The sequence below is a fragment of the Fragaria vesca genome, linkage group LG3 (assembly GCF_000184155.1).
Source record: "Fragaria vesca subsp. vesca linkage group LG3, FraVesHawaii_1.0, whole genome shotgun sequence".
Taxonomy (NCBI): Eukaryota; Viridiplantae; Streptophyta; class Magnoliopsida; order Rosales; family Rosaceae; genus Fragaria; species Fragaria vesca.
In genome coordinates, this window is record NC_020493.1 from 20,823,179 (window position 1) to 20,844,298 (window position 21,120).

General features: G+C 38.7%; 3 protein-coding genes and 1 non-coding gene across 4 annotated transcripts; 1 reads left to right on the top strand and 3 right to left on the bottom strand.

Annotated features, from left to right (window-relative positions):
• Positions 1-380: 380 nt before the first annotated feature.
• On the bottom strand, positions 381-6,579 carry LOC101308164 (protein TIC110, chloroplastic-like). Its single transcript, XM_004295983.1, has 14 exons — positions 6,065-6,579; positions 5,795-5,978; positions 5,638-5,706; positions 5,442-5,540; positions 5,237-5,303; positions 4,848-4,912; positions 4,665-4,759; positions 4,354-4,491; positions 4,190-4,280; positions 3,811-4,027; positions 3,293-3,447; positions 2,429-2,554; positions 1,350-2,324; positions 381-1,250 (listed from the first exon to the last, which is right to left on the bottom strand). The coding sequence occupies exons 1-14, from the start codon at positions 6,577-6,579 to the stop codon at positions 1,011-1,013; spliced, it is 3,036 nt and encodes a 1,011-aa protein (XP_004296031.1). The 3' UTR covers positions 381-1,010.
• A 288-nt stretch (positions 6,580-6,867) lies between these two features.
• Positions 6,868-9,800, top strand: LOC101308454 (putative tRNA pseudouridine synthase-like). The gene is made up of 7 exons (XM_004295984.1): positions 6,868-7,090; positions 7,175-7,210; positions 7,421-7,533; positions 7,640-7,788; positions 8,063-8,207; positions 8,350-8,799; positions 8,943-9,800. Exons 1-7 carry the CDS (start codon positions 6,868-6,870, stop codon positions 9,354-9,356), a joined length of 1,530 nt encoding a protein of 509 aa, XP_004296032.1. The 3' UTR covers positions 9,357-9,800.
• Positions 9,801-11,830: 2,030 nt separating this feature from the next.
• On the bottom strand, positions 11,831-13,588 carry LOC101308755 (endo-1,4-beta-xylanase A-like). Its single transcript, XM_004295985.1, has one exon. It carries the CDS (start codon positions 13,586-13,588, stop codon positions 11,831-11,833), a length of 1,758 nt encoding a protein of 585 aa, XP_004296033.1.
• A 2,615-nt stretch (positions 13,589-16,203) lies between these two features.
• Positions 16,204-16,725, bottom strand: LOC101302535. The gene is made up of 2 exons (XR_184284.1): positions 16,543-16,725; positions 16,204-16,420 (listed from the first exon to the last, which is right to left on the bottom strand). It is a non-coding gene; the product is annotated as an uncharacterized LOC101302535 (transcript).
• Positions 16,726-21,120: the final 4,395 nt, after the last annotated feature.

Sequence of the window (21,120 nt, forward strand, 5' to 3'; positions counted from 1 at the left end):
TATATTTTCTCCTAAAGGCTTTATAAATAGGGGATAGCTATAGTGGACTATTAACTGTTTGTCAGTCAAAGTTCCTAATACTTTATCCAAACCTACCAAAGTTTGTCCGAGTTCAATTATAATCTCCACCAGCAAAGATCAAAAAATGACATTACTTGTTCTTCTATGATATCTAAACCCTTCTTCAACCCAAGCCCGCACTTCCTTTGAAAAAGTGATTTGTCTATCATTGTAAATTTGTAATGCAAGGCATGTCTCTCTGAATTGTGTGAACATATTGTCATTTGGAATCAAAGTTAGTCAATCCAACAATAGGTTGATACAACTTGCAAGTGTTTTTTCTACTTCATGGACATGGATGAAAGTATGTTTTGCATTTCCCCCAAACTTCAGAATCTTCCAACAGCTTGTACACATAATTCTACACAGAGCTTCCAAAGGGCCAATAGAAACTAAATTGATCATCACTGATAGACTTGTGTTACCAATTTCGTGGCTTTCTGGATCCTCAAATTCAATGTTCTCGCTTTCCCTTTGAATATTGCTGTGCCACAACTCCATCTTAGCTTAAAGTAAAACCTTTGTGAGGAAAGATCAACTATAATTATGACTTTGTAAACTTGACTTTCACTTCACATATAATACTGCCAAGGTGAACCGAATTACCAAACATTTACCGCTTTACGACTGAAGTCTGAAGGCTTCTGTACTTCAAATAGAAATAGAAAACCTGTGGTACTAGACATGACTTCAAACAGAAATGAGCTCAATCTGTGATATGACTGAAATCCTTTCATCTAACCAGATATATTTCCTCTTATAACAAGATAACCAAAACCAAATACACCAAATATTATTTCTCGGCTAAACCAGAATTTAAAAGTTTCTTGTTTCGATTCACAACTTGTCTGCACTGACCATAGTATAAATCCTTCCTAAAGAAACAAGGCTGTGGACAAAAATGAGCCAACCGGGAAGAGGCCTATTCCCATGGGTGTTTAGATTGGCATTCAGAATACAAACTTTTCCTCTGCACCAGCAGGTGACAATCTGTCTCCCACCTCCCTGAGGGAAGCTGCCATGGAATCGTTAATGCCCAGCAGATACTGCAAGCGTGACAATTTCTCTGGTGCTGGGTCACTTTTCAGGTATATAGCAAACAGATCAGCCAGCTCCTCTGGAACATCCCATGAAAGTGGCTTGGCAGGCACAGCTTTGTCACAAGCCAGCATGTCATTAAGAGATGAAACCTGCAAAACCATAAACATTTAAATCTGACCTAAATAAAATAAAATAAATTAATACTTTCAGCATCCAGGACTGAATAACAACAAAGATAGTGTCCATACCACTCCTTGAGGATTTCTCTGCCGCAAAAGTGACACAGCTTGAATGAGTGAATTAGATAATCTGCTCTTTGCAAGCTCCAGAACTACACCTCTTGCCTTGTCAACATTAATGTGGAGATCTGCTGGGATTTTCTCATAGACTTCCTCCTCATCAAACTCTCCAGTGCCTGACGAGAATATCTCATCAACAGTTTTTTTGAATAGGCTCTCTCGCAAGGTCTCAGATATCATGCTTTCTAAATCAACACTTGATTGTTTAAGTTCTCTTATCTGCTTGATATTGAGCCTCCCCTGGCCAATAGCTGTTTCAATAGCAGATGCCATTTTTGTAGTTGTTATACTCTTTATTATCTTTTGGACATATTGTGGAGGCAACCCAACTTGCTTCTGCAACTCTTCAAGTTGCTCTACCCTGGCTTTTGTCAATTGCCCATCCGCTAAAATCACCTCTGCTTGTTGCCTGAAAGCTTGCTCGGCCAGGCTCCTGTGTACTTCCACTACCTCTGTAGTGCTCAAACCCAATATTGCTCCAAGCTGATTTAGTAGCTGATACTCTGAATCATCCTTCTTAGTAGTAATCTGAGCACCAAATGGAATCTTTTTCACTTCTCCGGTAATACAAAACAGCAAGTATGTTTTGTATAGATCCGTCCTCTCTCTTTCCTGCAGGTCATCTTTAAGAGTTATCTCAGTCTGACCAGGCTTCCCCAACTTCGCTGCAAGTTCCTTGTCAGGTCTTATTTTTCTAAGTGTCTGAATAGATTCCCATTCCTCATCATCCTCTGGGACCTTTTCTTCTTCCTCCTTTGTTGGCTCATCTGTGGATGTATCAGATGATTCCCCTTTTATGTCTGCCACTAATTCGGTCACAACCAATGTGTTGAAAGCTATCAGCTTTTTAAGTTCTTTTGCAGTCTCAGTACGGTTCCCAGCTGCCCGTGCTCGTTTTACATAGTTAATAAAAATCTTTCGGACCTGCATAGATAGCAGTATAATAAAAGAAGGCAACGTGTTAAATCCGAATACAAACTTTACATAAAAGATAACAAAAGAAAAAAGCAATCAAAATGGATACTCACTGCCTTGCTTGCAATAGACATAGCTGCGTCCCTACTCAATCGCAAGCCATGGGCTGCCTTTCTGACAGCTAACTTCACATCAGCATCGTATCCATCGACACCAGATGCAATTGCATCCTTCACAACCTGAACAGACACCACCAGAAATATCATAACAAGTAGGATTTCAAGGTTACAGCACACTCTTTCACACTCAAAATGTTTTTTTTTTTTGCATAGTAAAGCATGAAACTTAAAAAGATCCCACAAATGAAGGTCCAATTAAAGAGTAACAAAAACTCTAAAACAACTGAAAATGAAAGCTTGCACCAAATTGTTGCACATGCACAGTTTAAAATGATTTATTAATTTTTGCACGGTAAAACATCTTCAAACTTAACGAATCCCTCAAAAGAAAGACTATTTGGTATTACGAATTAAGAATGAGTGACTGCCCTTCTCCGACCCTTACTGCCCAACCTGAAATTGGTCCGCTTATTCTGTATTAATTGTATATTATAATCATATAATATTATATGGGAACTGAAATTTGCACTCCCATTTTTACAGTCCATACTCCTCTTTTCCTTTTTTGGTTAAAAATTTTATAAAGAGACAAAACACATGTTACTAAAAAAACCTTAACTTACTAAAAGAGGAAATCATGAGTGTGGATTTTAAAATGCAGAGCGCAAAAGGTACCCACTCAATGATAACTCTCAACAACTTTCCCACAATTTGTGTGCCTTTAGTGGGCTTAGTATTTCCTAAGGTAAAGAGCAACTAAAACCCAGCAATAAATTTTCACGGAAGTGTGCACATGTAAATGGACAGTTTTCATGTCACAAAACTGTCAAAGGATTTTAAGAAAAACAATGCAGTTACCTTTTCAAACAGACTGCCACAGATCTCCAATTGGGCAGCTTCAATAGTTTCTTGAGGTATACATAGCAAGACACGCAGCCTTAACAAGGCAGCAACATCCTCCTCATTAAGCTCTCCATCAGCAACACACAGCTGAAGCTTCTGCCGGTAAATTTCTAGAAAAAGACATAAAAGTCAACATATAAGGTGAACAAATACTATCTCATAGCATAAAGATAGTGTTGTTCACTTGTTCTCATTGAACGCACCAACATAAGCAAATATTCCACTTGCCCAATGAAATGTTTGATTGACAGAAAACATAATTATATATGGGTACTCTTATGCAATGTCCATTCCCGAAGCTTGATAAATACGATAAATGACAACTATTATTTTATTATCTTTCAATCTTGATTTCATCCCATCCTAAAATTGGATGAAAATTTCTCTCACCACTAATGCAGATGTTGATGATGTGGAGATAGACTTAAGAGGATCAATCATGTTTCAAATGACAGGAATTACAATTTCGTTACCTTCATGGATCGCACTAGCCTTCTGTGGATCAAAGTGCAGCTCCTCACAGATACGTTGAAGGAAGGCTGCTTTGCTATCTGCTGCTTCTAAATCACCCCCAGTAACAGCCTGTGAAAGGCGTTTACGGTATACCTGTGAAGTAACATCTAGCACAATGGTTTCTGCCTCTCGGTTGCCTAACCCAAATATATTCTTAAGCTGATTGAATGCAGAAAGCTGCACAAGAAAAAAGTAATTATGAATGATAATAGGCCTAAATGGTGACAGCAGAAGTAGTTGTTATTATAGTTCATCAGGTATTAAAAAATAAAAAATAAAAAATAAAAAATAAAAAATAACTATATATATATATATATATACAAGTCATTCTTTCTTCACCTTATTCTCTTCCAAGCGACCCCCTGATAAAGAATCAGTGACATATGCTCTATAAAGGTGCTTCAAGTCGTCCATCTTTCTATCATAATCACTCCCTAAGCAAGATATATAAGCAGAGCAGATTTTCAGAACATAGCCATTAGAAACATACAAGAAAACTGTACGGATTCTTACCAAGTAAAGTAAGTGGCCCAACCCCAGGTGCAAAGCGAACAGCATCTGGCTGGTTCATTAGTGAGATGAGCGAACTATTCAGTGCTAGAACCTTATCAAGCTCTTCCGCAACTTGTGTGACTCCTCCACTGGAAATCTTGATCTTATTAGATAGATGCACAAACAATATATATTGAAGATTGTATTGATTGGAGCTATAAACACAGACAAAACGAATAAAATCCTTTCTACATTCGCATATACACAAAGATGAGAGGTCTTTGACTAGTAAGAAGTTTCTTCATAGAAATGATGAACATACGCTGTTCTTGTTCTGGACTTGAGTATACTGAGTGCTGATGAAATATATTCTTCCGCCAGCTTTCTTGTGTGCTCCTTGAACAAGTCTGCAGCAGTCTGTAGGGAACAGAATTATCCACATTGTGAAAAAGAGAAAAAGAGAAGACTACAGAAAAAAGTACCACTCAACTTGAACAGAAAATACCTCATCAGAAAGTCGATACATGAGTTGTGCTTCTCTAAGCCTAACAAGTGACTCTGCATCGATATCTGTCAAACAATATTGCCAATTTTGTCAGCAGTTAAGACATGTAGAAACTTAAACTCACATATTCAAATTCTCTTAAGAAACAATTCAAAAATAAAGTTAGCATCTGAGGGAGTAGCATAATATAAGGATATGAAATAAATAACAAATTGTTCAATACAGGTGTCTTAGAATTAGGACTATCAATAATGTCAACACTAAGACACGGCATATGATCATACAAGACACCAATTTTAAGCTCAGTTTTCAAAGTACTCATCACCACCAGTAATAGTCCTTGTAACCCAGAAACAATTCCCTAAAGAATCAATGAACAGTTTGGTTACCTCTGCCAACTGATTTTAGCTTGGAAGCATATAACCGCTGTGCATTATCACGGATAGCAATCTCCACCTGGCAGAATCAGATGGTTGTAATCATGAGGTAAGACCATAAGAGTGAAAACAAGGCAGAATTATAAAATCATGTGAGTTTGATCCTCAACACGGTTGATACCGATACCTACTAAGTCGGGAGAAACAACCAAGTTACCTGGGAATCGGTGACCTTGAAAACTCGTTTCCAGGGCAAGAGGAAAGATGAAGCATCTCCAAACACAAGTGTTGAAACATATATCAGCTTCTGAAATGCCTGCACTGGAGGTTCACTAACAATGGTCAAAGCTCTATACCCCTCCACCATTAAAAAAAATACAGTAACCTCAAAAGCTCAAGCACAAAAGACCTACCCGACGCTGCTCTAGATCGCCTTCACGGTCCCCAGTCTCAAGCCTCTGTCTGAAAATTCGTCTACCAATCTGAAACCCAAATAGCACCACCAACTCAGTTGCGGAAAACATAAATTCATTTCCTTCAATAAACTGATAAGCAAACAACAACACCTACCTCCATGTGCATTGAAGCTGCTTCAGGGTCTTGGATGCCCAGAGCATTCTTGAAGTTCAATATGGTGTCGACTTCATCCCCCCTAAGCTCTTCACTTCCTGGAGGTATCACCGAAGTCACAAACCGGCAGTACAAATCACAAAGCTCCGCATTGAATGCCTCATCTTGCTTGCTCACTCCATACCTGCAAAATTGAAAATTTAAACCGAAATCAGTAACACTGTAAATTCGAAAACCCTAAGTTAAATTTTCACTACTTTGAGTACTTACTTCTTGGCAATGCCCTCAATCTCATCCTTCCTCACATCCCTGGGGTCATCCCGGCCGGCAACATAGTTATGCAAATCCACAGCAGCCACCGCCGGAGCGCTAGCGTTCAAGGCGTACACGGCGGCTCCTCCAGCAGCTCCGAGCACCACAGCCCCACCCAAAGCTGTGTTCTGCGTCTTTCCGATCCTTAGCCCCAGGCCGTAACCCGCAGCCGCCGCTCCGGCGAGCACAATCGCCGACGTCACAAACCTCAGCGGCGGCGAAAGCTTCCCCACGAGTGGCTGAACTCCAGTGAGCTCCCTCTTCCCCCCAAAAACATCCGCAGGCGGCGGCGCTGACGTGGCGCCGTCCGACTGGGCAGAGGAATTGCGAGGAAAGGAGACTCTAAAACGGCGCCGTGGGACGGCGGCGGAGGCGGCGGTGGAGCGGAGTGGGATAGGGTTGAGGAACTGCGAGTGGAGAATTGAGCGCTGTGGTGCGGAGGAAGGAGGAGAGAGAAGAGCGGAGGGATTCATGGCCTCCCTCTCTGGATAAGCTGAGACGACGTCGTTTAGGGTTTTCTAGGGTTTGGGATCGGAGAAGTTAGTTTACAGTTGTATAGAGGCCAAAGGGTTTAACAAACTAAAATGAAGACCCAGCGGGGAAGAAGAGAAGAAGATAAGAGAAAGAGATGACGAAACGACGTGACATACAATACAATACCGATTTGGGCCTCATATATGGGCCTAAGGACACTTTTGTCTTTTCCATCTTTGTGTTCAAAACTCTTCCATTTTTTCTTCCAATTTGTGGAACTCTGTAAAATGGCTATGTCTTTACTGCGACTCCCGCTCTCGCTTTGGCTGCCGAAGCACCGGAGCGTGCGTTATGAATACCCGAAAATACCCTCGAGATTGAACGTTATTTGCTGCTGCTCTACCTCCGCTGCCACCGCCGAAGAAAGCTTAACTCACGCTGAAAGATGGGAATCGGTTCGGAAGAGGAAAGTGGTTCTCCGGGTCGGGTATGTGGGCACCGATTACCGAGGTCAGTTTTGAACTTTGAATAATGTTGATGATAATGTGATGCTCTAAAGTTCAGTGCTTTATGCGTTTTTTTGATTCGTTTCAGGTCTGCAAATTCAAAGAGACGACCCTTCAATATCCAGTAAGTTTGCTTCTTCATGTTTTTACCTTAATTACAGTTAGTTGTGGTGGTTAATTTCTCTTGGGAAATTGGTTTTAGATTGGTGTGAAATGTAAAGTTTGTTTCTTTTACTGATCAGAGGAATCAAAATATGGAATGTAGATGAAGTAGGAATGTAAAAACAACACCAAATCGAGTCAATCAGCTTAGCATTGTGATTTTGAAATGTAGCTATTGAGAAGGAACTGGAGACTGCCATATTCAAGGCCGGTGGTATTCGTGAGAGTAATTTCGGCAACCTGAACAAAATTTCGTGGGCCAGAAGTAGCCGAACCGATAAGGGAGTAAGTAAGACTTGCTTATGATTGAATTCTGTTTGATATTGTTACTTGTACTGATATTGTTTGGTATCGCGTCTAATGCTGGTGTGGTGATTTTTATTATGTTTAGGTTCACTCCTTGGCGACAATGATATCGTTGAAAATGGAAATTCCTGAAAATGCGTGGGATGGAGACCCTTATGGCATTGCTCTTGTGAATCACATCAACTCTTACCTTCCTCGTGATATCAAGGTTTTTAGTGCTGTACCTGCGCAGAGGTGAGACCTTGAGTTTATTTATCATTTCTCTTCTGCAAATTACAAATTTTGATAGCCATGGAAAAAAGAGATAGATTTGGTGTTTAGAGGAGTGATGACAAGCTTTTCCTTAATGATGTGATTGTTCCAGGATATAACTCTATATGATTATTGCATGTATTAGTAAAATTTGAACCTGGATTTTCCTTGGATTGCATATCATTATGATGGTGTGCGTTTGCTTATACTCTACAAATGTGTTTTTCAACAGTCAATTTGTTTGCCTATGTTGTAGGAGCTTTGATCCCAGAAAGGAGTGCAATCTTCGTATGTATTCATACCTCCTTCCTGCTGATGTTATTGGAATCAAAAGTCACTTCAGCGCAGCTGAAATTGAGGATCACATTGCAGACTTCAATGATATATTAAATGCTTTTGAGGTTTGATGTTTTTTTCTCTCATAGTTATGTCTCTTATACTGATGTAAGTTTAAAGCTTCTTCTATTCATATTGGAGTTGATTGTTTAAAGCACCTAATTGAGTCTCTGTACTCTGAATTATCTGTGTGAATGCATTTTGCAGGGTGAACATCCTTTTCATAACTATACAATACGATCTAAATACCGGATGAAACTTCCTGGAAAGAAATCACCAATATACCGTAATATGTCAAAAACAGAAAGATCAACTGTTGAGGCATCATCATCCGAGCTTGAGGGAAGTGATGATGAAGATAAGTTCAAGGGAAGAAATTCATCAGAAACTGAGGTACTGAACCAAAATTCTTCTATGTCCAGCAATGGGAATGAAATCTTACTGCACGCTTGCAAGAAGCAGGAAGATGTTCTGAAGGAGAAAAGTACTGATTCAGTTGTCTATGCAAAATGGTTATACGAACCTGATGAGAGTGATAGAATCGGTGCTTCCCATTTCAGAAAGATATTTCGCTGTTCTTGCGGAAAGCTTGAAAAATCGCTGACGCATGAGTATGTTGAGCTTTCCATATGGGGAGAATCTTTCATGTTACATCAAGTAAGTTATAGCTTTACCCTAATTTCATCATTTATTTTTTCAAATTGCATCTTCATAATTTATAGATAAGTTATTGCAGTCGTTGGCTGCTTCTTAGCTGGACAGCTCATTAAATAAAACTAATCTGTATACACACTCACCAGATTCGCAAAATGGTTGGGACTGCTGTGGCCGTGAAGCGCAAGTTACTCCCAAGAGATATTCTGACATTGTCACTGGCTAAGTTCTCACGGATAATCCTACCCCTTGCCCCATCTGAAGTTTTGATCTTAAGAGGAAACAGATTTTCAATTAGAGAAAGACCTGGAAATGTAAAAAGACCTGAAATGATTGCAATGGTCGAATCAGAAGAAGTTATCAAACAGGTTGATGAGTTCTTCACATCTGTGATGTTGCCTCAAGTTGCAAAATTCTTAGAACCTTCAGGATATCCTTGGCAAGAATGGATTGAAAACCTGGATAGAAACACAGGTATTCCAGATAGAGAATTGGATGAAGTCAGAAATGCTTGGAAAGTGTGGAAGGAAAAGTTTGAGAGTGATGCATCAGCCCTATAGTAATGAGAGAAGGTACATTAATACGTCCATTTATATTGTGAGTGATTATTGATCAGTAATTACCTGTTTGTGTCAGGGCAAGCTGGCAGGGGCAGAACTCCAGCCATTTGCACCTCCTCATTTGGTTGTTTCGATGTTACATACAAACCTTGAAGGGTGTTTTTCTAATTTCCTAGTTCATGAAGCCTTATGCTAAAGATTGATGAGAGTCTGGAGAATTGCAGTTTGACCTGACTAATGAAGATGTTAAATGATGTGGAGGCTTATGCTACTGAAGGATGTCAACTTTTATCTGAAGGAATCAATCTTCAGCCATCAGCAATTGATTCGCCAAGGAGCACCACTTTTTGTATGTTTTCCTTTACATTTACAAATGAATGAATCACACCATTCATTATGCCATTTTGACATCAAATGTTTGTATGCTTTTTGCTCAAAGTAACATTTATTCAGATGAAAGATGAACATTTTACGGAAGTACATGATGACTTTACCGTCACAAATACTTGTGCTAATTGGCATGTTGATCGGTTTACATATAACTCAGGTTTATGTAAAAGATATAATCTCTTGTTATGGAGCATGTTTAGAATTCTGTTTTGTCAGATCCATTCTCTTTCAAAATCGAGAAACTGAAGTTGCTTTAGCAGATGTAAAGCTATAACATAACTATGGTTTTGAGGCATGTCTTGCAATCGTTGATTTTGAGGCCTGTCTTGCAGTCTCAGCCTATATACCTTGCAGTCCATTATGAGTTAGATCAACAAGTGTAGATATCTCGTTTTTCATATATGTCATTTTATCTCCCCAGGTTTAGTGTATGTGTGTGGTACTGGTCAGGTTGACAATGCCATTTGTCGCCAACCCTTTTGGGTTTTATGGCTTAGATGTATTAATGTAGGATTAAATTCATTTTACCCTCCTGACGTTTCGAGTTGACCTCATTTCAGCCCCCAATCTCCCAATTTTGAAAATTTACCCCTGAAGTTTCTAATTTTCATCAGTCTAGCCTATTTGTTAAGATTTTGTCCAATTTGAAAGTTAAATGCTAACATGAAATCTTAGAAATTGGGAAATAAAGTGTGATTTTTGTCGTTAACCGACTGATCTAGCCCTAAAAGTGAGCTAAAAAGTCAAAATTAACGTTCAATTTTGATGGATTCTTAGCGAATAAGCAAAGCTGATGAAATTTAGAAACTTCAGGGGGTAAATTTTCAAAATTAGGAGATTGGGGGCTGAAATAAGGTCAACTCGAAACCTCATGAGGGTAAAATGAATTTAATCCATTAATGTATAACCCATTCTCTATTGTCAAATATATAAATTCAATGCTGGATAGATTCTTCTCCAGTACAATATCATGGTGGAATAGGCCTCAACTTTATATCATACGTCCTATATTTCCATATGATAATTACAAGTGATTGTGAACACTAACAAGGAAAAAGTCTCTGCATTTAACTTGTAAATTACTGATATAAAAATAACTGGTTATTGTTGTGAATATGTTTATTCTTGTGAATATTGGGGTTATATATGAATGCTTCGTGACTTGTTTGCCCAGGTACTTTCGGCCAACTTCAACTGGTTTAATTTCCTCAGTTTCCCATCCTACTTTCAGCCAACTTGTACTGTGTTTATGATCTAAGGAATCAAATAGAAAATAAGATCCGATGCTTGTAGTCTCATGTATTGCATTCGGTAGATCTATCTTCTATTCATTATTAATCATTATGTGTGTAACTGTTGTAAGTCTATCAGACTTATCTGAGGAACTGTCAATGCAGGTGGATGATAGTGGGAAAAGAGTGAACCAATATGTTAGTTTGATATGGACCTCATCCAAACTTTCCAGATCTCTCAAGTATGTGACCTTCATATAAGAGTAGGTTTTCATTTTGTTATACTTTCAAGTAATGATATCAGTTCTTCGGTTGAGAGAACCTGCAGATGTATAGATTTTATATTATCTGCTGGATGGTTTAATCAGCTGAATTCATTCACAAATACAAATCAATATAATATATATATATATATATATATTCATCAAATCCGATCTGCCTGATATTAGTAGCTACTTTGGGGATAATATATATTCTGTATCTCAGACATCATGAGATGACTGCAGTGCATATGTGGCATGATTGGAAATACTCCTCAGGGAGAGACAAAACCTACCTACATTAGCTTTCTTAAAACGTTTATTGAATTCAGGGCATCATATTTCTATCTCTATTTCATAAATAGATAGAATAGACTCAATTTGGGAATACATGAGATACAAACATATTTCTGTACTGTTTCTATAAGAACGTAATCAAGTACTAAAATTAGATTCGAAAACTCATATTCTAGTTTCATTCAGACTCAATTTAAATAAACTCAATAGTACTCACCACAATATGAATACCAATGTAAGCTTCCATAAAAAAAACAGTCAAATTTTCAATCAGAACAATCCCTAACAAAAAGGCTTATGCAGCAAGTTGGACCAGCAATGGTTGTTGGGATGCACTGGAACTTGCTGCCACATTCAATCCCTGAACCATAGCGTTAGAAACTTTCACAGATTCCAGGTCAGTGATTTGCACTTCATAATCTCCATGGGGAAGGGAGGCCTCAAAGACACCATTAGTATCTGTTGTAGCAGAAGAGGCGAAGCCAGCCTTCAAACCCCATTCACTTAGCAGCTTGTCGACAACATCACCAGTTGGTAAGTTCTTGAAATTGTTGTCTGTTAAACACATTCTATAACATCCTTCTGGTCTCCATGCTGCCCAAATAATAATTCCTTGAATTTTAGGGTGAGTATATACCTCCCTCATGATCTGCTCCAAGTACCATGCCTGATTCGGACCGCTTTGGACATCCAATTCTGTTATCCAGATTGGCAGGTTTGCAGCAGCCAGAGTATCAATAGAAGATCTTATGTAAGGAATGTTAGGACTCCTGAAATGAGACTCGAGTCCTATTGCCATCTTTAAGTTGTTGTTACCGGGAAAGGCTTGTATATCTCTAAGCTTTTGAAGGTACTTAGCCGGGGTGGAGTCTCCATCCTCGCTCTCCTCAATGGTATTAAATTCATTCATGAACAAGGTGGTTTCTCCATCAGCTTTAGTCGCCCAATTGTATAAGATGGCTGAAGAATTTTTACCCCACTTACTTTCAAAGAAATCAAAGTGCAAGTTTTCGTTAACGACATCCCATGCGATAACTTGGCCCTTGTATCTGTTCATGACAGAATATAACCTCTTGAAAGCAGCCAGAGCCAGTTGATGTTTATCGAGTGATGTAACCCAACCAAGTTGGTACTGGGGATCATCCCAGAACACATTGTGGCCTCTGACTGCAATGTTGTGTTGTTTAGCAAACTGAAGCATGGCATCAGCCACCGAGTAGTCCTCTTTCCCCTGTGAATTTTCTGTGCTGTACCATTTCATTTCATTTTCAAAAGTTGTCACTCCAAACCTTGAAGTGAACCAGTTTTGGTAAGCAGTATTGGCGAGAATGTTCTTGTTCATAGCGCATCCGAAAGGGAAGCTGGGAGCCTTTTGTTGGATGGAGATTGTGGCATTCCGTAGAGGGTTTCCTTCTGCATCAACTGCTTGGATTCTCACGTTGCTCTTTCGATTCTTCTCAATGCTTTGATCATGATGAGACTTCCACTCCTTTTCGGTGAACGGTTGCAACGAGACACTATCAACCCAAATGTCAACCGATGTGTTCTTGCTCTCAAAATAAAGCTCAGCCGGGCCTGATGCATTCACAGTTAGGCCACCCTTCATCATGGACCAGCAATTGGATTCTGCAACAATAGCACCAGCATGGATGAATGATCCAGAACTAGTCTTGAAAATAGCTGTTACCGGAACGCCTCTGCCACCACTCACTTGTATCCAAGCAGAGAAAGTATAAAGCTTGTTTCCTTGCAAATAAGTCTTTTGAGAAATACCAGCATGTGGTTGGTTTCTGTTACAAGCCACAGCGAATTTGTTGCCTGCCTGTGATTCTCTATGCTGGAGTTTTGCATTACCGAAAGTAGACCAGCCTCTCAAGCCGTGATTTAGTTCAGGGTTTACGATGATTCCTCCACCATACTGGGGTTTGTGAGGGTTTTCCAAACACTCGATGCTGGCCGAGTAGTCATAGGATAGTGCATTGACTTCAAACCGTGGAAAAAGAAACGTGCATAGCAGCAGCAGCAGCAGATTGCTCTTGCCTCCGGTCGTCATTGTATGTTAACTGATTGCTACAATCACTTCTGAAGATAGAGAAGATAGAGAATAGAGAAGACGAGAGAAGAAGCAATGACATGAACCGGTACCGAAAGCATATTAGGCATTGTATATATAGAACTTGATTATACCTACAAAAGATGGGAAAGTAACTCATCTTCTTGGCAAGTACTTCAACCAGTAAGAATAAGATCTTAGCCCATTCACTTTCTTGGTAAGTAGAAGATTTTCTGAATTTTCTTTCCTTTTTGATATAATCCATTGATTGAAGCCTGGAGGGTAGAGATTGTAAAACCCAAGTGAAACAGGGAAAAGGAGCTAAAGATTGTAAATCTCCCGCTCAAACTAGGAAAAGGACTGGAGATTGTAGGAACGCCATGAGACTAGGGAAACGCAAGTTTTGAAACTCCTACACTTTCCTAATTAACATATTACATATAATGATATCCTTGTTAATATCCATCAATACATTCCAAGTATAGTCATATTTGGCATGATCCATAGTTAGAAGGAGAGCATTTGGAGTCATTCCGAGATGAACGCTTCCGCTGTGTCTCCGAACTCATGAGCGAACCAGGTACATGGAATGTAAAAATCCTAAATGAGCTGTACCCTCCCGCCATTGTTCACAAACTTTTGGAATTACCTATAAGCTCTCAGGCTCATTGTGATCGGGGGGTGAAGACAAAAAAGGTAAATTTACAGTAAAATCAGCTTATCATTTGGCTCGTAGGCGAGTGTTGGAGGAGGGTGACGTTGGTCCAAACCCGAGATCACAACTTTGGAAAGCCCCGGTTCTGGCAAAGGTGAAGATTTGTGTTTGGAGAGCCGCGTCCAATGTTCTTACGAGGAATAGGCTCAGTGAGCGAGGCATTGATCCTTCTTACGTCCAATGTTCTCCTCAAAAAAAATATATCGTCATGTAATTTCATAGACCCATTCTTAATTTTCCTTAGTTATGCAGTTCTTCTTCAAGGATTAATAAATCAAAGAATCAATAAACCGCAGTTGAATTTCAAAACTTTTTTTTGACAGCAAATTGGCCTAAACATGGGAGCTGCTTTTTATTTTTTACTATCTATGATATGTCACCACCATGGTATAATTCTGGATCAACTAATCGTCCGTCAACTAATACAGCACATGTTATTCAGAGTTACGTTTTGGCTTCTAGCTAGTACGTGATATGTACAAAGCACACTCTCTTTCAAAATGGACGTCCATGAAAACCGGTAGTAGTTTGGAAAGCTGATGAAGCATCTAGGCTTACCCTTTTGAGTATCGATAATATTCCTCGTTGGATGAAGTCATACACAAATGACCAAAATTCTGATCATGGATTCTATGTATGTATGGCTGAAAAACAACACGATAAGATAATACGAATGTTATCTAGCTATAAGATTTATCAGATTTATCATGTAGGTTGTGGATGAAAGCCTTAATGCATGCTTTTAACGATGGGAATTGGGAAGCGAGCAAGGTGATCATTAATCCATAATTTTTTGTATGCAAAAGATCGACTCGAGGTAGCAGGTCAGAGCTCACCGACATTATTTTTTATTTTTTTTCATGAATTCTCTCTAGTTGATCGTACGATCTTTATTTACTTACCAAAGAGATTAATATCAAAAGTAAAGATAAAACTAAAAGTATTAGTACCTTAGCATATATAGCGATCGATCTTACTAATCTATTTGTTTTGGTATGGGATGTGGGATAGCTAGAATTGGCTACCGCAACAATGTGGGATAGCTAGAATTGGCTACGACAACACTACTAAATTCACTTGGAGCTTTGGCGGTAAACGAAATTTTACTTTTATTTTCATATCAATACCAACTTACCAAGGTCAAGGTCTCTTTCCCCTAATAGAGTGATATATGATCCCGGACCTAAGTGTAGTCTAAGGAGCCCATCGACTTTGGGCCCCGATTTTGTTTTTTATAGCTTTTCATTGAGTGTAATTGTTGGTGACACATTTATTAAGGTTCCTTAATTAATTGATAAACTAGAGGTGATTAAAGACAATTACATGTTGTTCGTTGTTAGATTTTGAGTTTATAACATTACTTCATTGAAAATTTCATACAAACAAACAAACAAAAAACAAAAAACTAAATTTTTACGACATTTAAATGGCCAAACTTTAAGAGTTCGACTCAGGTCTGAAAATCTCAGGTCCGGGTATATCTAGCTATCTATAAAGTTATCATTTAAGAAGAACAAAAAAAATATGACCTAGCTATATATGATTTAATACAGAGCCCTTCCAATAAGGGATCCATTTTTTTTGTTCATTTCTAGGGATAAGGTATTTGATGAACTTCCCGATCACAAAATTACATCTCCACCGTTCAATTTGTAGGTCTATATGAGTAGATCATTTCCACAAGTTTTTAGAAGATTTGGTGATCGGTAAGTCGTCCAAAATTTTGATTTACTTTTAATAAAGTTGAACGGCTCAGGTTTGTTAGAAAGTGTTGAATTTATTATTTAATCTCAGCTATCCAAGATCATTAAAAAACAGATCTAATGGTGAGTTATTATCCTTAGAAATGAACAAAAAAATGGATCTCTCATTAGATGGGCCCTGTAATTTAATGACCGCATTATGATAGAGCTAGAAAACATTAGCTAGTGAAGAGGCCAAGAGGGCGAGGAAGTAATGGCAGAAAAGATAAGATAATGGTACAAGCTATGAAGAATGAAGATGAGAGTTGTTTGCATTTCTTATTGGGAAACTTCATTCCAGCTTTGAATGGCTTGCAACATCGCTTCTCTTACTACCTCGGCATCTTTGTGATGATCATCACCATTTTGGTTATCCTGCAAGAAAATTAGAGAGATATCTTACATATTATCGACATTTACGTGATGATTATGGATATGAAACTAAGATTCAGTTTTATATAAGCTTACATTTTCTTATAAAAAAAATATAAGCTTACATTGTTAATCGTGGTCACTGCTTCCAAAAGAAAATTGCCAGAGCAAGAAACCCTAGCTTGAAGAACATCAAGGCCTAGCTCTTCAAAAGCTTCCAATACGAAAACAAGCAACCCACTACAACTCTTTTCTGTGAACATCTTTATTTGAAAACCTGCTTGGTCCCCCTCTCGAGGTTCAACCTCCAGTTGCTGAAATATTCATATTAACGAAAATTAGTACATTAATAATTAATTAGCTACATATCCAATTTTTTTTCAAGCTTTGTGAATATTAGTGGAGGTTAGCTAGTTTTTCAATAAATATATATATATATATATATATATATACACACACATATATATATAGACACAGAAATAAATTGGATAAGGTAAAGTAAGGTTGCTAACATGAAGTCTGGAAGTACCCTTGAGAAAGATCGATCGAAGCTAAGATAGACAGATTACAGAGAACTGAAACTTAATTTTCAAGCTTTCAAGAAAAAGAAGGTTAGCGATTGTTGATGATGATTTGTGACTTGATTAGGGCTCTTTTTTCCTCCATTGAATACTACTGTAGAGAAATATCAGAATTTTCGCGGAAATTAATTTAGCTAATTGTTGAAGAGAAACAACATGAGAAGTATCTAGTAGGAATAAATACCGCAGGAGAGTTAGAGATGGAACGAAGGGATTGAAGTTTCTTGTATACTGGCGCTCTCTTCTGCACCTGTTTGGATACCATGGCTTTTCTGTCTCTCTCCCTAGCTCTCTCAGAGACTCTCTCTCCCTCTCTCTTCTTTCTTGCTGATGCATGACTGTCATTATAAAGAGAATGATAGCCAGCTAGAGTTGCAGGGAAACAAACAAAGAGATAGAAAGTAATTAAAAGTTATCATTATTATTATTACATTATACAGCAAGTACATATTAAAGTTAACCGTTTAAATCTATCCTCAGCAGTAATTAATTAAGGAATCAAAAAGACTAATCTCAATGTAATTGACACAAAATTTCAAAGAAAATTTCCCAGGTTCTTATCTTGTGTACGTATATGTTTGGGTACGTAAACGAATATATGCCTTTTAAATTTGTTCTTTACTATCTAGTTTTACTTAAAATTTGCCTCTACTAATTAGTTGTTCTCTTTTCTTTTTAGTTTAATACATTCTTCTTGCCTTTTCGTTACTTCACATTGCTTAGGATCGGAAGACTAGCTTGTTCTACGTACTGTGTGTTTATTACTCTTGGTGCTCATTGCATTTAAGTTGATTAATTTACTGGTAGTTGCTCATTGATTGGGATCGATCCAAAACCGTAAGGAGCTATTGTCACATCCCGACCCTTATATTTTTACCTTATTTATTAACTTGATTATAATAAGAATTTTACCGTCTCCGTCATTAAGGTAATAGTGTAATCGGTCCCTAGAGGTGTTTTAAAGGGACGATTAATTTCGGGGAATTATTCGTGGGAGAATTTATGTCAACGGTAAAAATAGTAAATTTTAGCTAGTAAAAGGTAATTTTTATTCGGGTATTATTTTTCGGGGTGTTTTATTTTAGAATTGGGTAGTATATAGGTGATGGACCGGTTTGGGGTGTGAGGCCCAAACCCATTCTCTTTTCCTCTCTTTTCCTCCCGGTTTCTCCCCGAGTCCTCCCGCAGCCAAACCTTCCGGCCGCCCGACCGCCGCCGTCCAGCCGCCCCAGACCGCCGCACCGGTCCCAATCGATCGGTCTCCAACCCAGCATCCATTCTAGGCCGGTAGCAGCTCCCCTAGCGCCGCCGTGAGAGAGAAACGTCGCCCGAAGCCGCTAGCTGCCGTGGTGGTTCTCTCGCCGGAGCTCCCTCCTTCGGCCACCAAAACCAGTGATCCTTGGCTCGTTTTGTAGCCCTCCTCCCGTGCAACAACCCCTCCAATCAGCTCACTCCCTCTTGAGCTAGGTAAGGAGAAATGTGGAGTTGAAATTTCTAAGGTTTTTAGGATGTTTTTGTTCGATTAGCCTAGTTAGGCTTGGAATTGGGTGATGTGCTGGTCAGGAAAGTTGTAGAGCATGATGAGGAGATTATTCTGTCAAAATTTCATAGGTTTTGGAGGTCGCCGGAATTGGCCTCCGGCCGCCGCTGCCGGCGGAGCAGCCGGCGGCGCCGCCGCCGGTTAGGAGATTTTTAGGGTTTTAAGTGTGGAATATTAAGAGGAGTATATTGATGTGATTTATGGAATTTTTGGATGAGATTTTGATAGGTTTGTGAATTTCCGAAGTTTGGTATTTTTGGCGGTCAATTAATGTAGAATCCGGCTGTAGGATTTAAGTCGTATTTTGGGGAGGTTGTATTTACGACTGTTGAGTATGATATTTAAGTTCGGATTGTTCCGATTTAAGAATATCGAAGTTAGGCAATGATGAGCGTATTTATGGCTCTCGGGTAATTTTGCCTATTTTGATTAAATATTGGATAATTGGTTGGGAAATTAATATTATATTTGGAACAGGACGTGAGGAGGCTCGAGCAGACGAGGCCCCAGATCGACGTCAGGCTTAGGCCTAATTTGTGAGTGGACGTTTATTTTAAATAAATGCATGCTATAGTTCATGGTTGAACAATTAATGTTGCGGAATATTTTAACGTCATTTTAATTTGACGATTTTTATTTCTCTTGGAGAGTTACCGAAAATGGGATTTTCGGTGGATATAAATATGTATTTATGAGAGAGTATGTATATAAATGCTAGCTAGCCATATGTGTCTGTCCACCTTATGAGATAAAAGTTTTATCGCTTGCGGCATGCATTCGATTTTTCCTTAGAAATTAATTTGGGGAAACATAAATATTTTATTTATTATTTTATTTTTGTCCACTCACTCTAACGTTATTAAATGTTTTCCCCTGGGCCCTTCGTTTTAAATTGCCCAGTCTGCAGAGTTCGGGTTGGATCTAGTAGGAGACGAGGCATAGTCACCCGCATTTCTGCCAGTTTTCGTCAGTAGGTTACCCGTTCAACCTTCTCGTGTTTTCTTGCTTCCGCTAGTGTTTAGTAGCTCTGAATACTTTGGGATTATTGTATATTATGTGTAGAATTTCTGAAGGATAATTATGTGATGTTTGGAAGTGTTGAATTAAGAGTGTAATTTGGAATTTTCGAGTTAGGGTTGTCCATCTGCAAGGGAGATTTCCTTAATCTTTTTAGTAAATTTTCCTTGGAGGTGGTCCCCGCACGACTTACTCCGGGTTTTAGGGTGAAATTCGGGGTGGGTCGTGTCAGCTATAGACTTGGAGTAAGTTCACTACTACAAAATAACCCCATATATGTAATATAAAAACGAAACCCTGGAATGAAACCACTTCAGTAAACAGTAATATGTTCCTCTAAGATGTCATATAATCCTCGAAGTACGTCATTGAAAAGAATATGATTTGGCTAGAATAATTTCATTGATAGAAACGTGAATACATATACAATGAACAATGTAATCTAACTTAGGAAACTATCCTACAATTATGAATCATATTGGGAAACATATATTCACACATATATACATTCCTAACAGAGAATATTCGTAATAGAGAAGAAGATACCATGATTGACTTTCCAACACTCCCCCTCAAGTTGGAGAGTGAATGTCTCGAACTCCCAACTTGCGAATCATTGGAATAAAATCTTCCTTTCCCAAAGCCTTGGTAAGAACATCAGCAAGCTGGTGTGAAGAATTGACAAACTTTGTGACAACTGAACCATCTTGAATTTTATCTCTTATGAAGTGACAATCCATTTCAATGTGCCTTGTCCTCTCATGAAAAACTGGATTAGCAGCAATATGCAATGCTGCCTTATTATCACAATACAACAATGCTGGGTTTGGGTGCACCACGCCCAAGTCTTGCAAGAGAAATCTCAACCAAGTTAACTCATAACAAGCACCTGCCATAGCCCTGTACTCAGCCTCTGCTGAAGAGAGAGAAACGGTTTTCTGCCGTTTTGACCTCCATGAGATTAAAGAAGAGCCTAAAAAAACACAGTAACCCGTAGTAGACCTTCTAGTAATAGGGCAACCTGCCCAATCAGAGTCACAGAATGCACACAATCTGAAGTCACTATTTGAAGAGAAAAATAAACCTTGACCAGGTGCGCTCTTAAGATATCTCACAACACGAAGAGCGCTTTCCATATGACATTTGCGTGGCTCATGCATAAATCTGCTCAATACATGAACTGCATAAGTAATATCAGGTCTTGAAACTGTAAGATAAATCAATCTCCCAACTAGTCTTCTGTACTGAGATGGATTCTTGAGAAAATCACTTTTATGAGATAATTTCAAACCACGCTCCATGGGAGTATCAACTGGAGCAGCACCTAATAACCCTGCATCTTTAATAATTTCCAAAGCATATTTTCTTTGTGAAATAAAGATGCCATGCGCAGATGAAGACACTTCGATGCCAAGAAAATATTTCAAGTCACCAAGATCTTTAATACGAAAATGACCATGCAGGAACTTCTTAAGTGCATCAAAGCTAGCAGAATCATTGCCAGTAATTCGAATATCATCAACATATATCAAAAGAGCGGTGAAGGACTTGCCTTGTTTTCTGGT

Coding starts and splice junctions, on each gene's coding strand:
- LOC101308164 (XM_004295983.1), bottom strand. CDS start 6,579: ATGAATCCCTCCGCTCTTCTCTCTCCTCCTTCCTCCGCACCACAGCGC. Junction 5,979..6,064: donor ATTGAGGGCATTGCCAAGAA/GTAAGTACTCAA, acceptor TCAATTTTGCAG/GTATGGAGTGAGCAAGCAAG. Junction 5,707..5,794: donor CAGCTTCAATGCACATGGAG/GTAGGTGTTGTT, acceptor TTTGGGTTTCAG/ATTGGTAGACGAATTTTCAG.
- LOC101308454 (XM_004295984.1), top strand. CDS start 6,868: ATGGCTATGTCTTTACTGCGACTCCCGCTCTCGCTTTGGCTGCCGAAG. Junction 7,091..7,174: donor TGTGGGCACCGATTACCGAG/GTCAGTTTTGAA, acceptor GATTCGTTTCAG/GTCTGCAAATTCAAAGAGAC. Junction 7,789..8,062: donor AGTGCTGTACCTGCGCAGAG/GTGAGACCTTGA, acceptor CCTATGTTGTAG/GAGCTTTGATCCCAGAAAGG.
- LOC101308755 (XM_004295985.1), bottom strand. CDS start 13,588: ATGACGACCGGAGGCAAGAGCAATCTGCTGCTGCTGCTGCTATGCACG.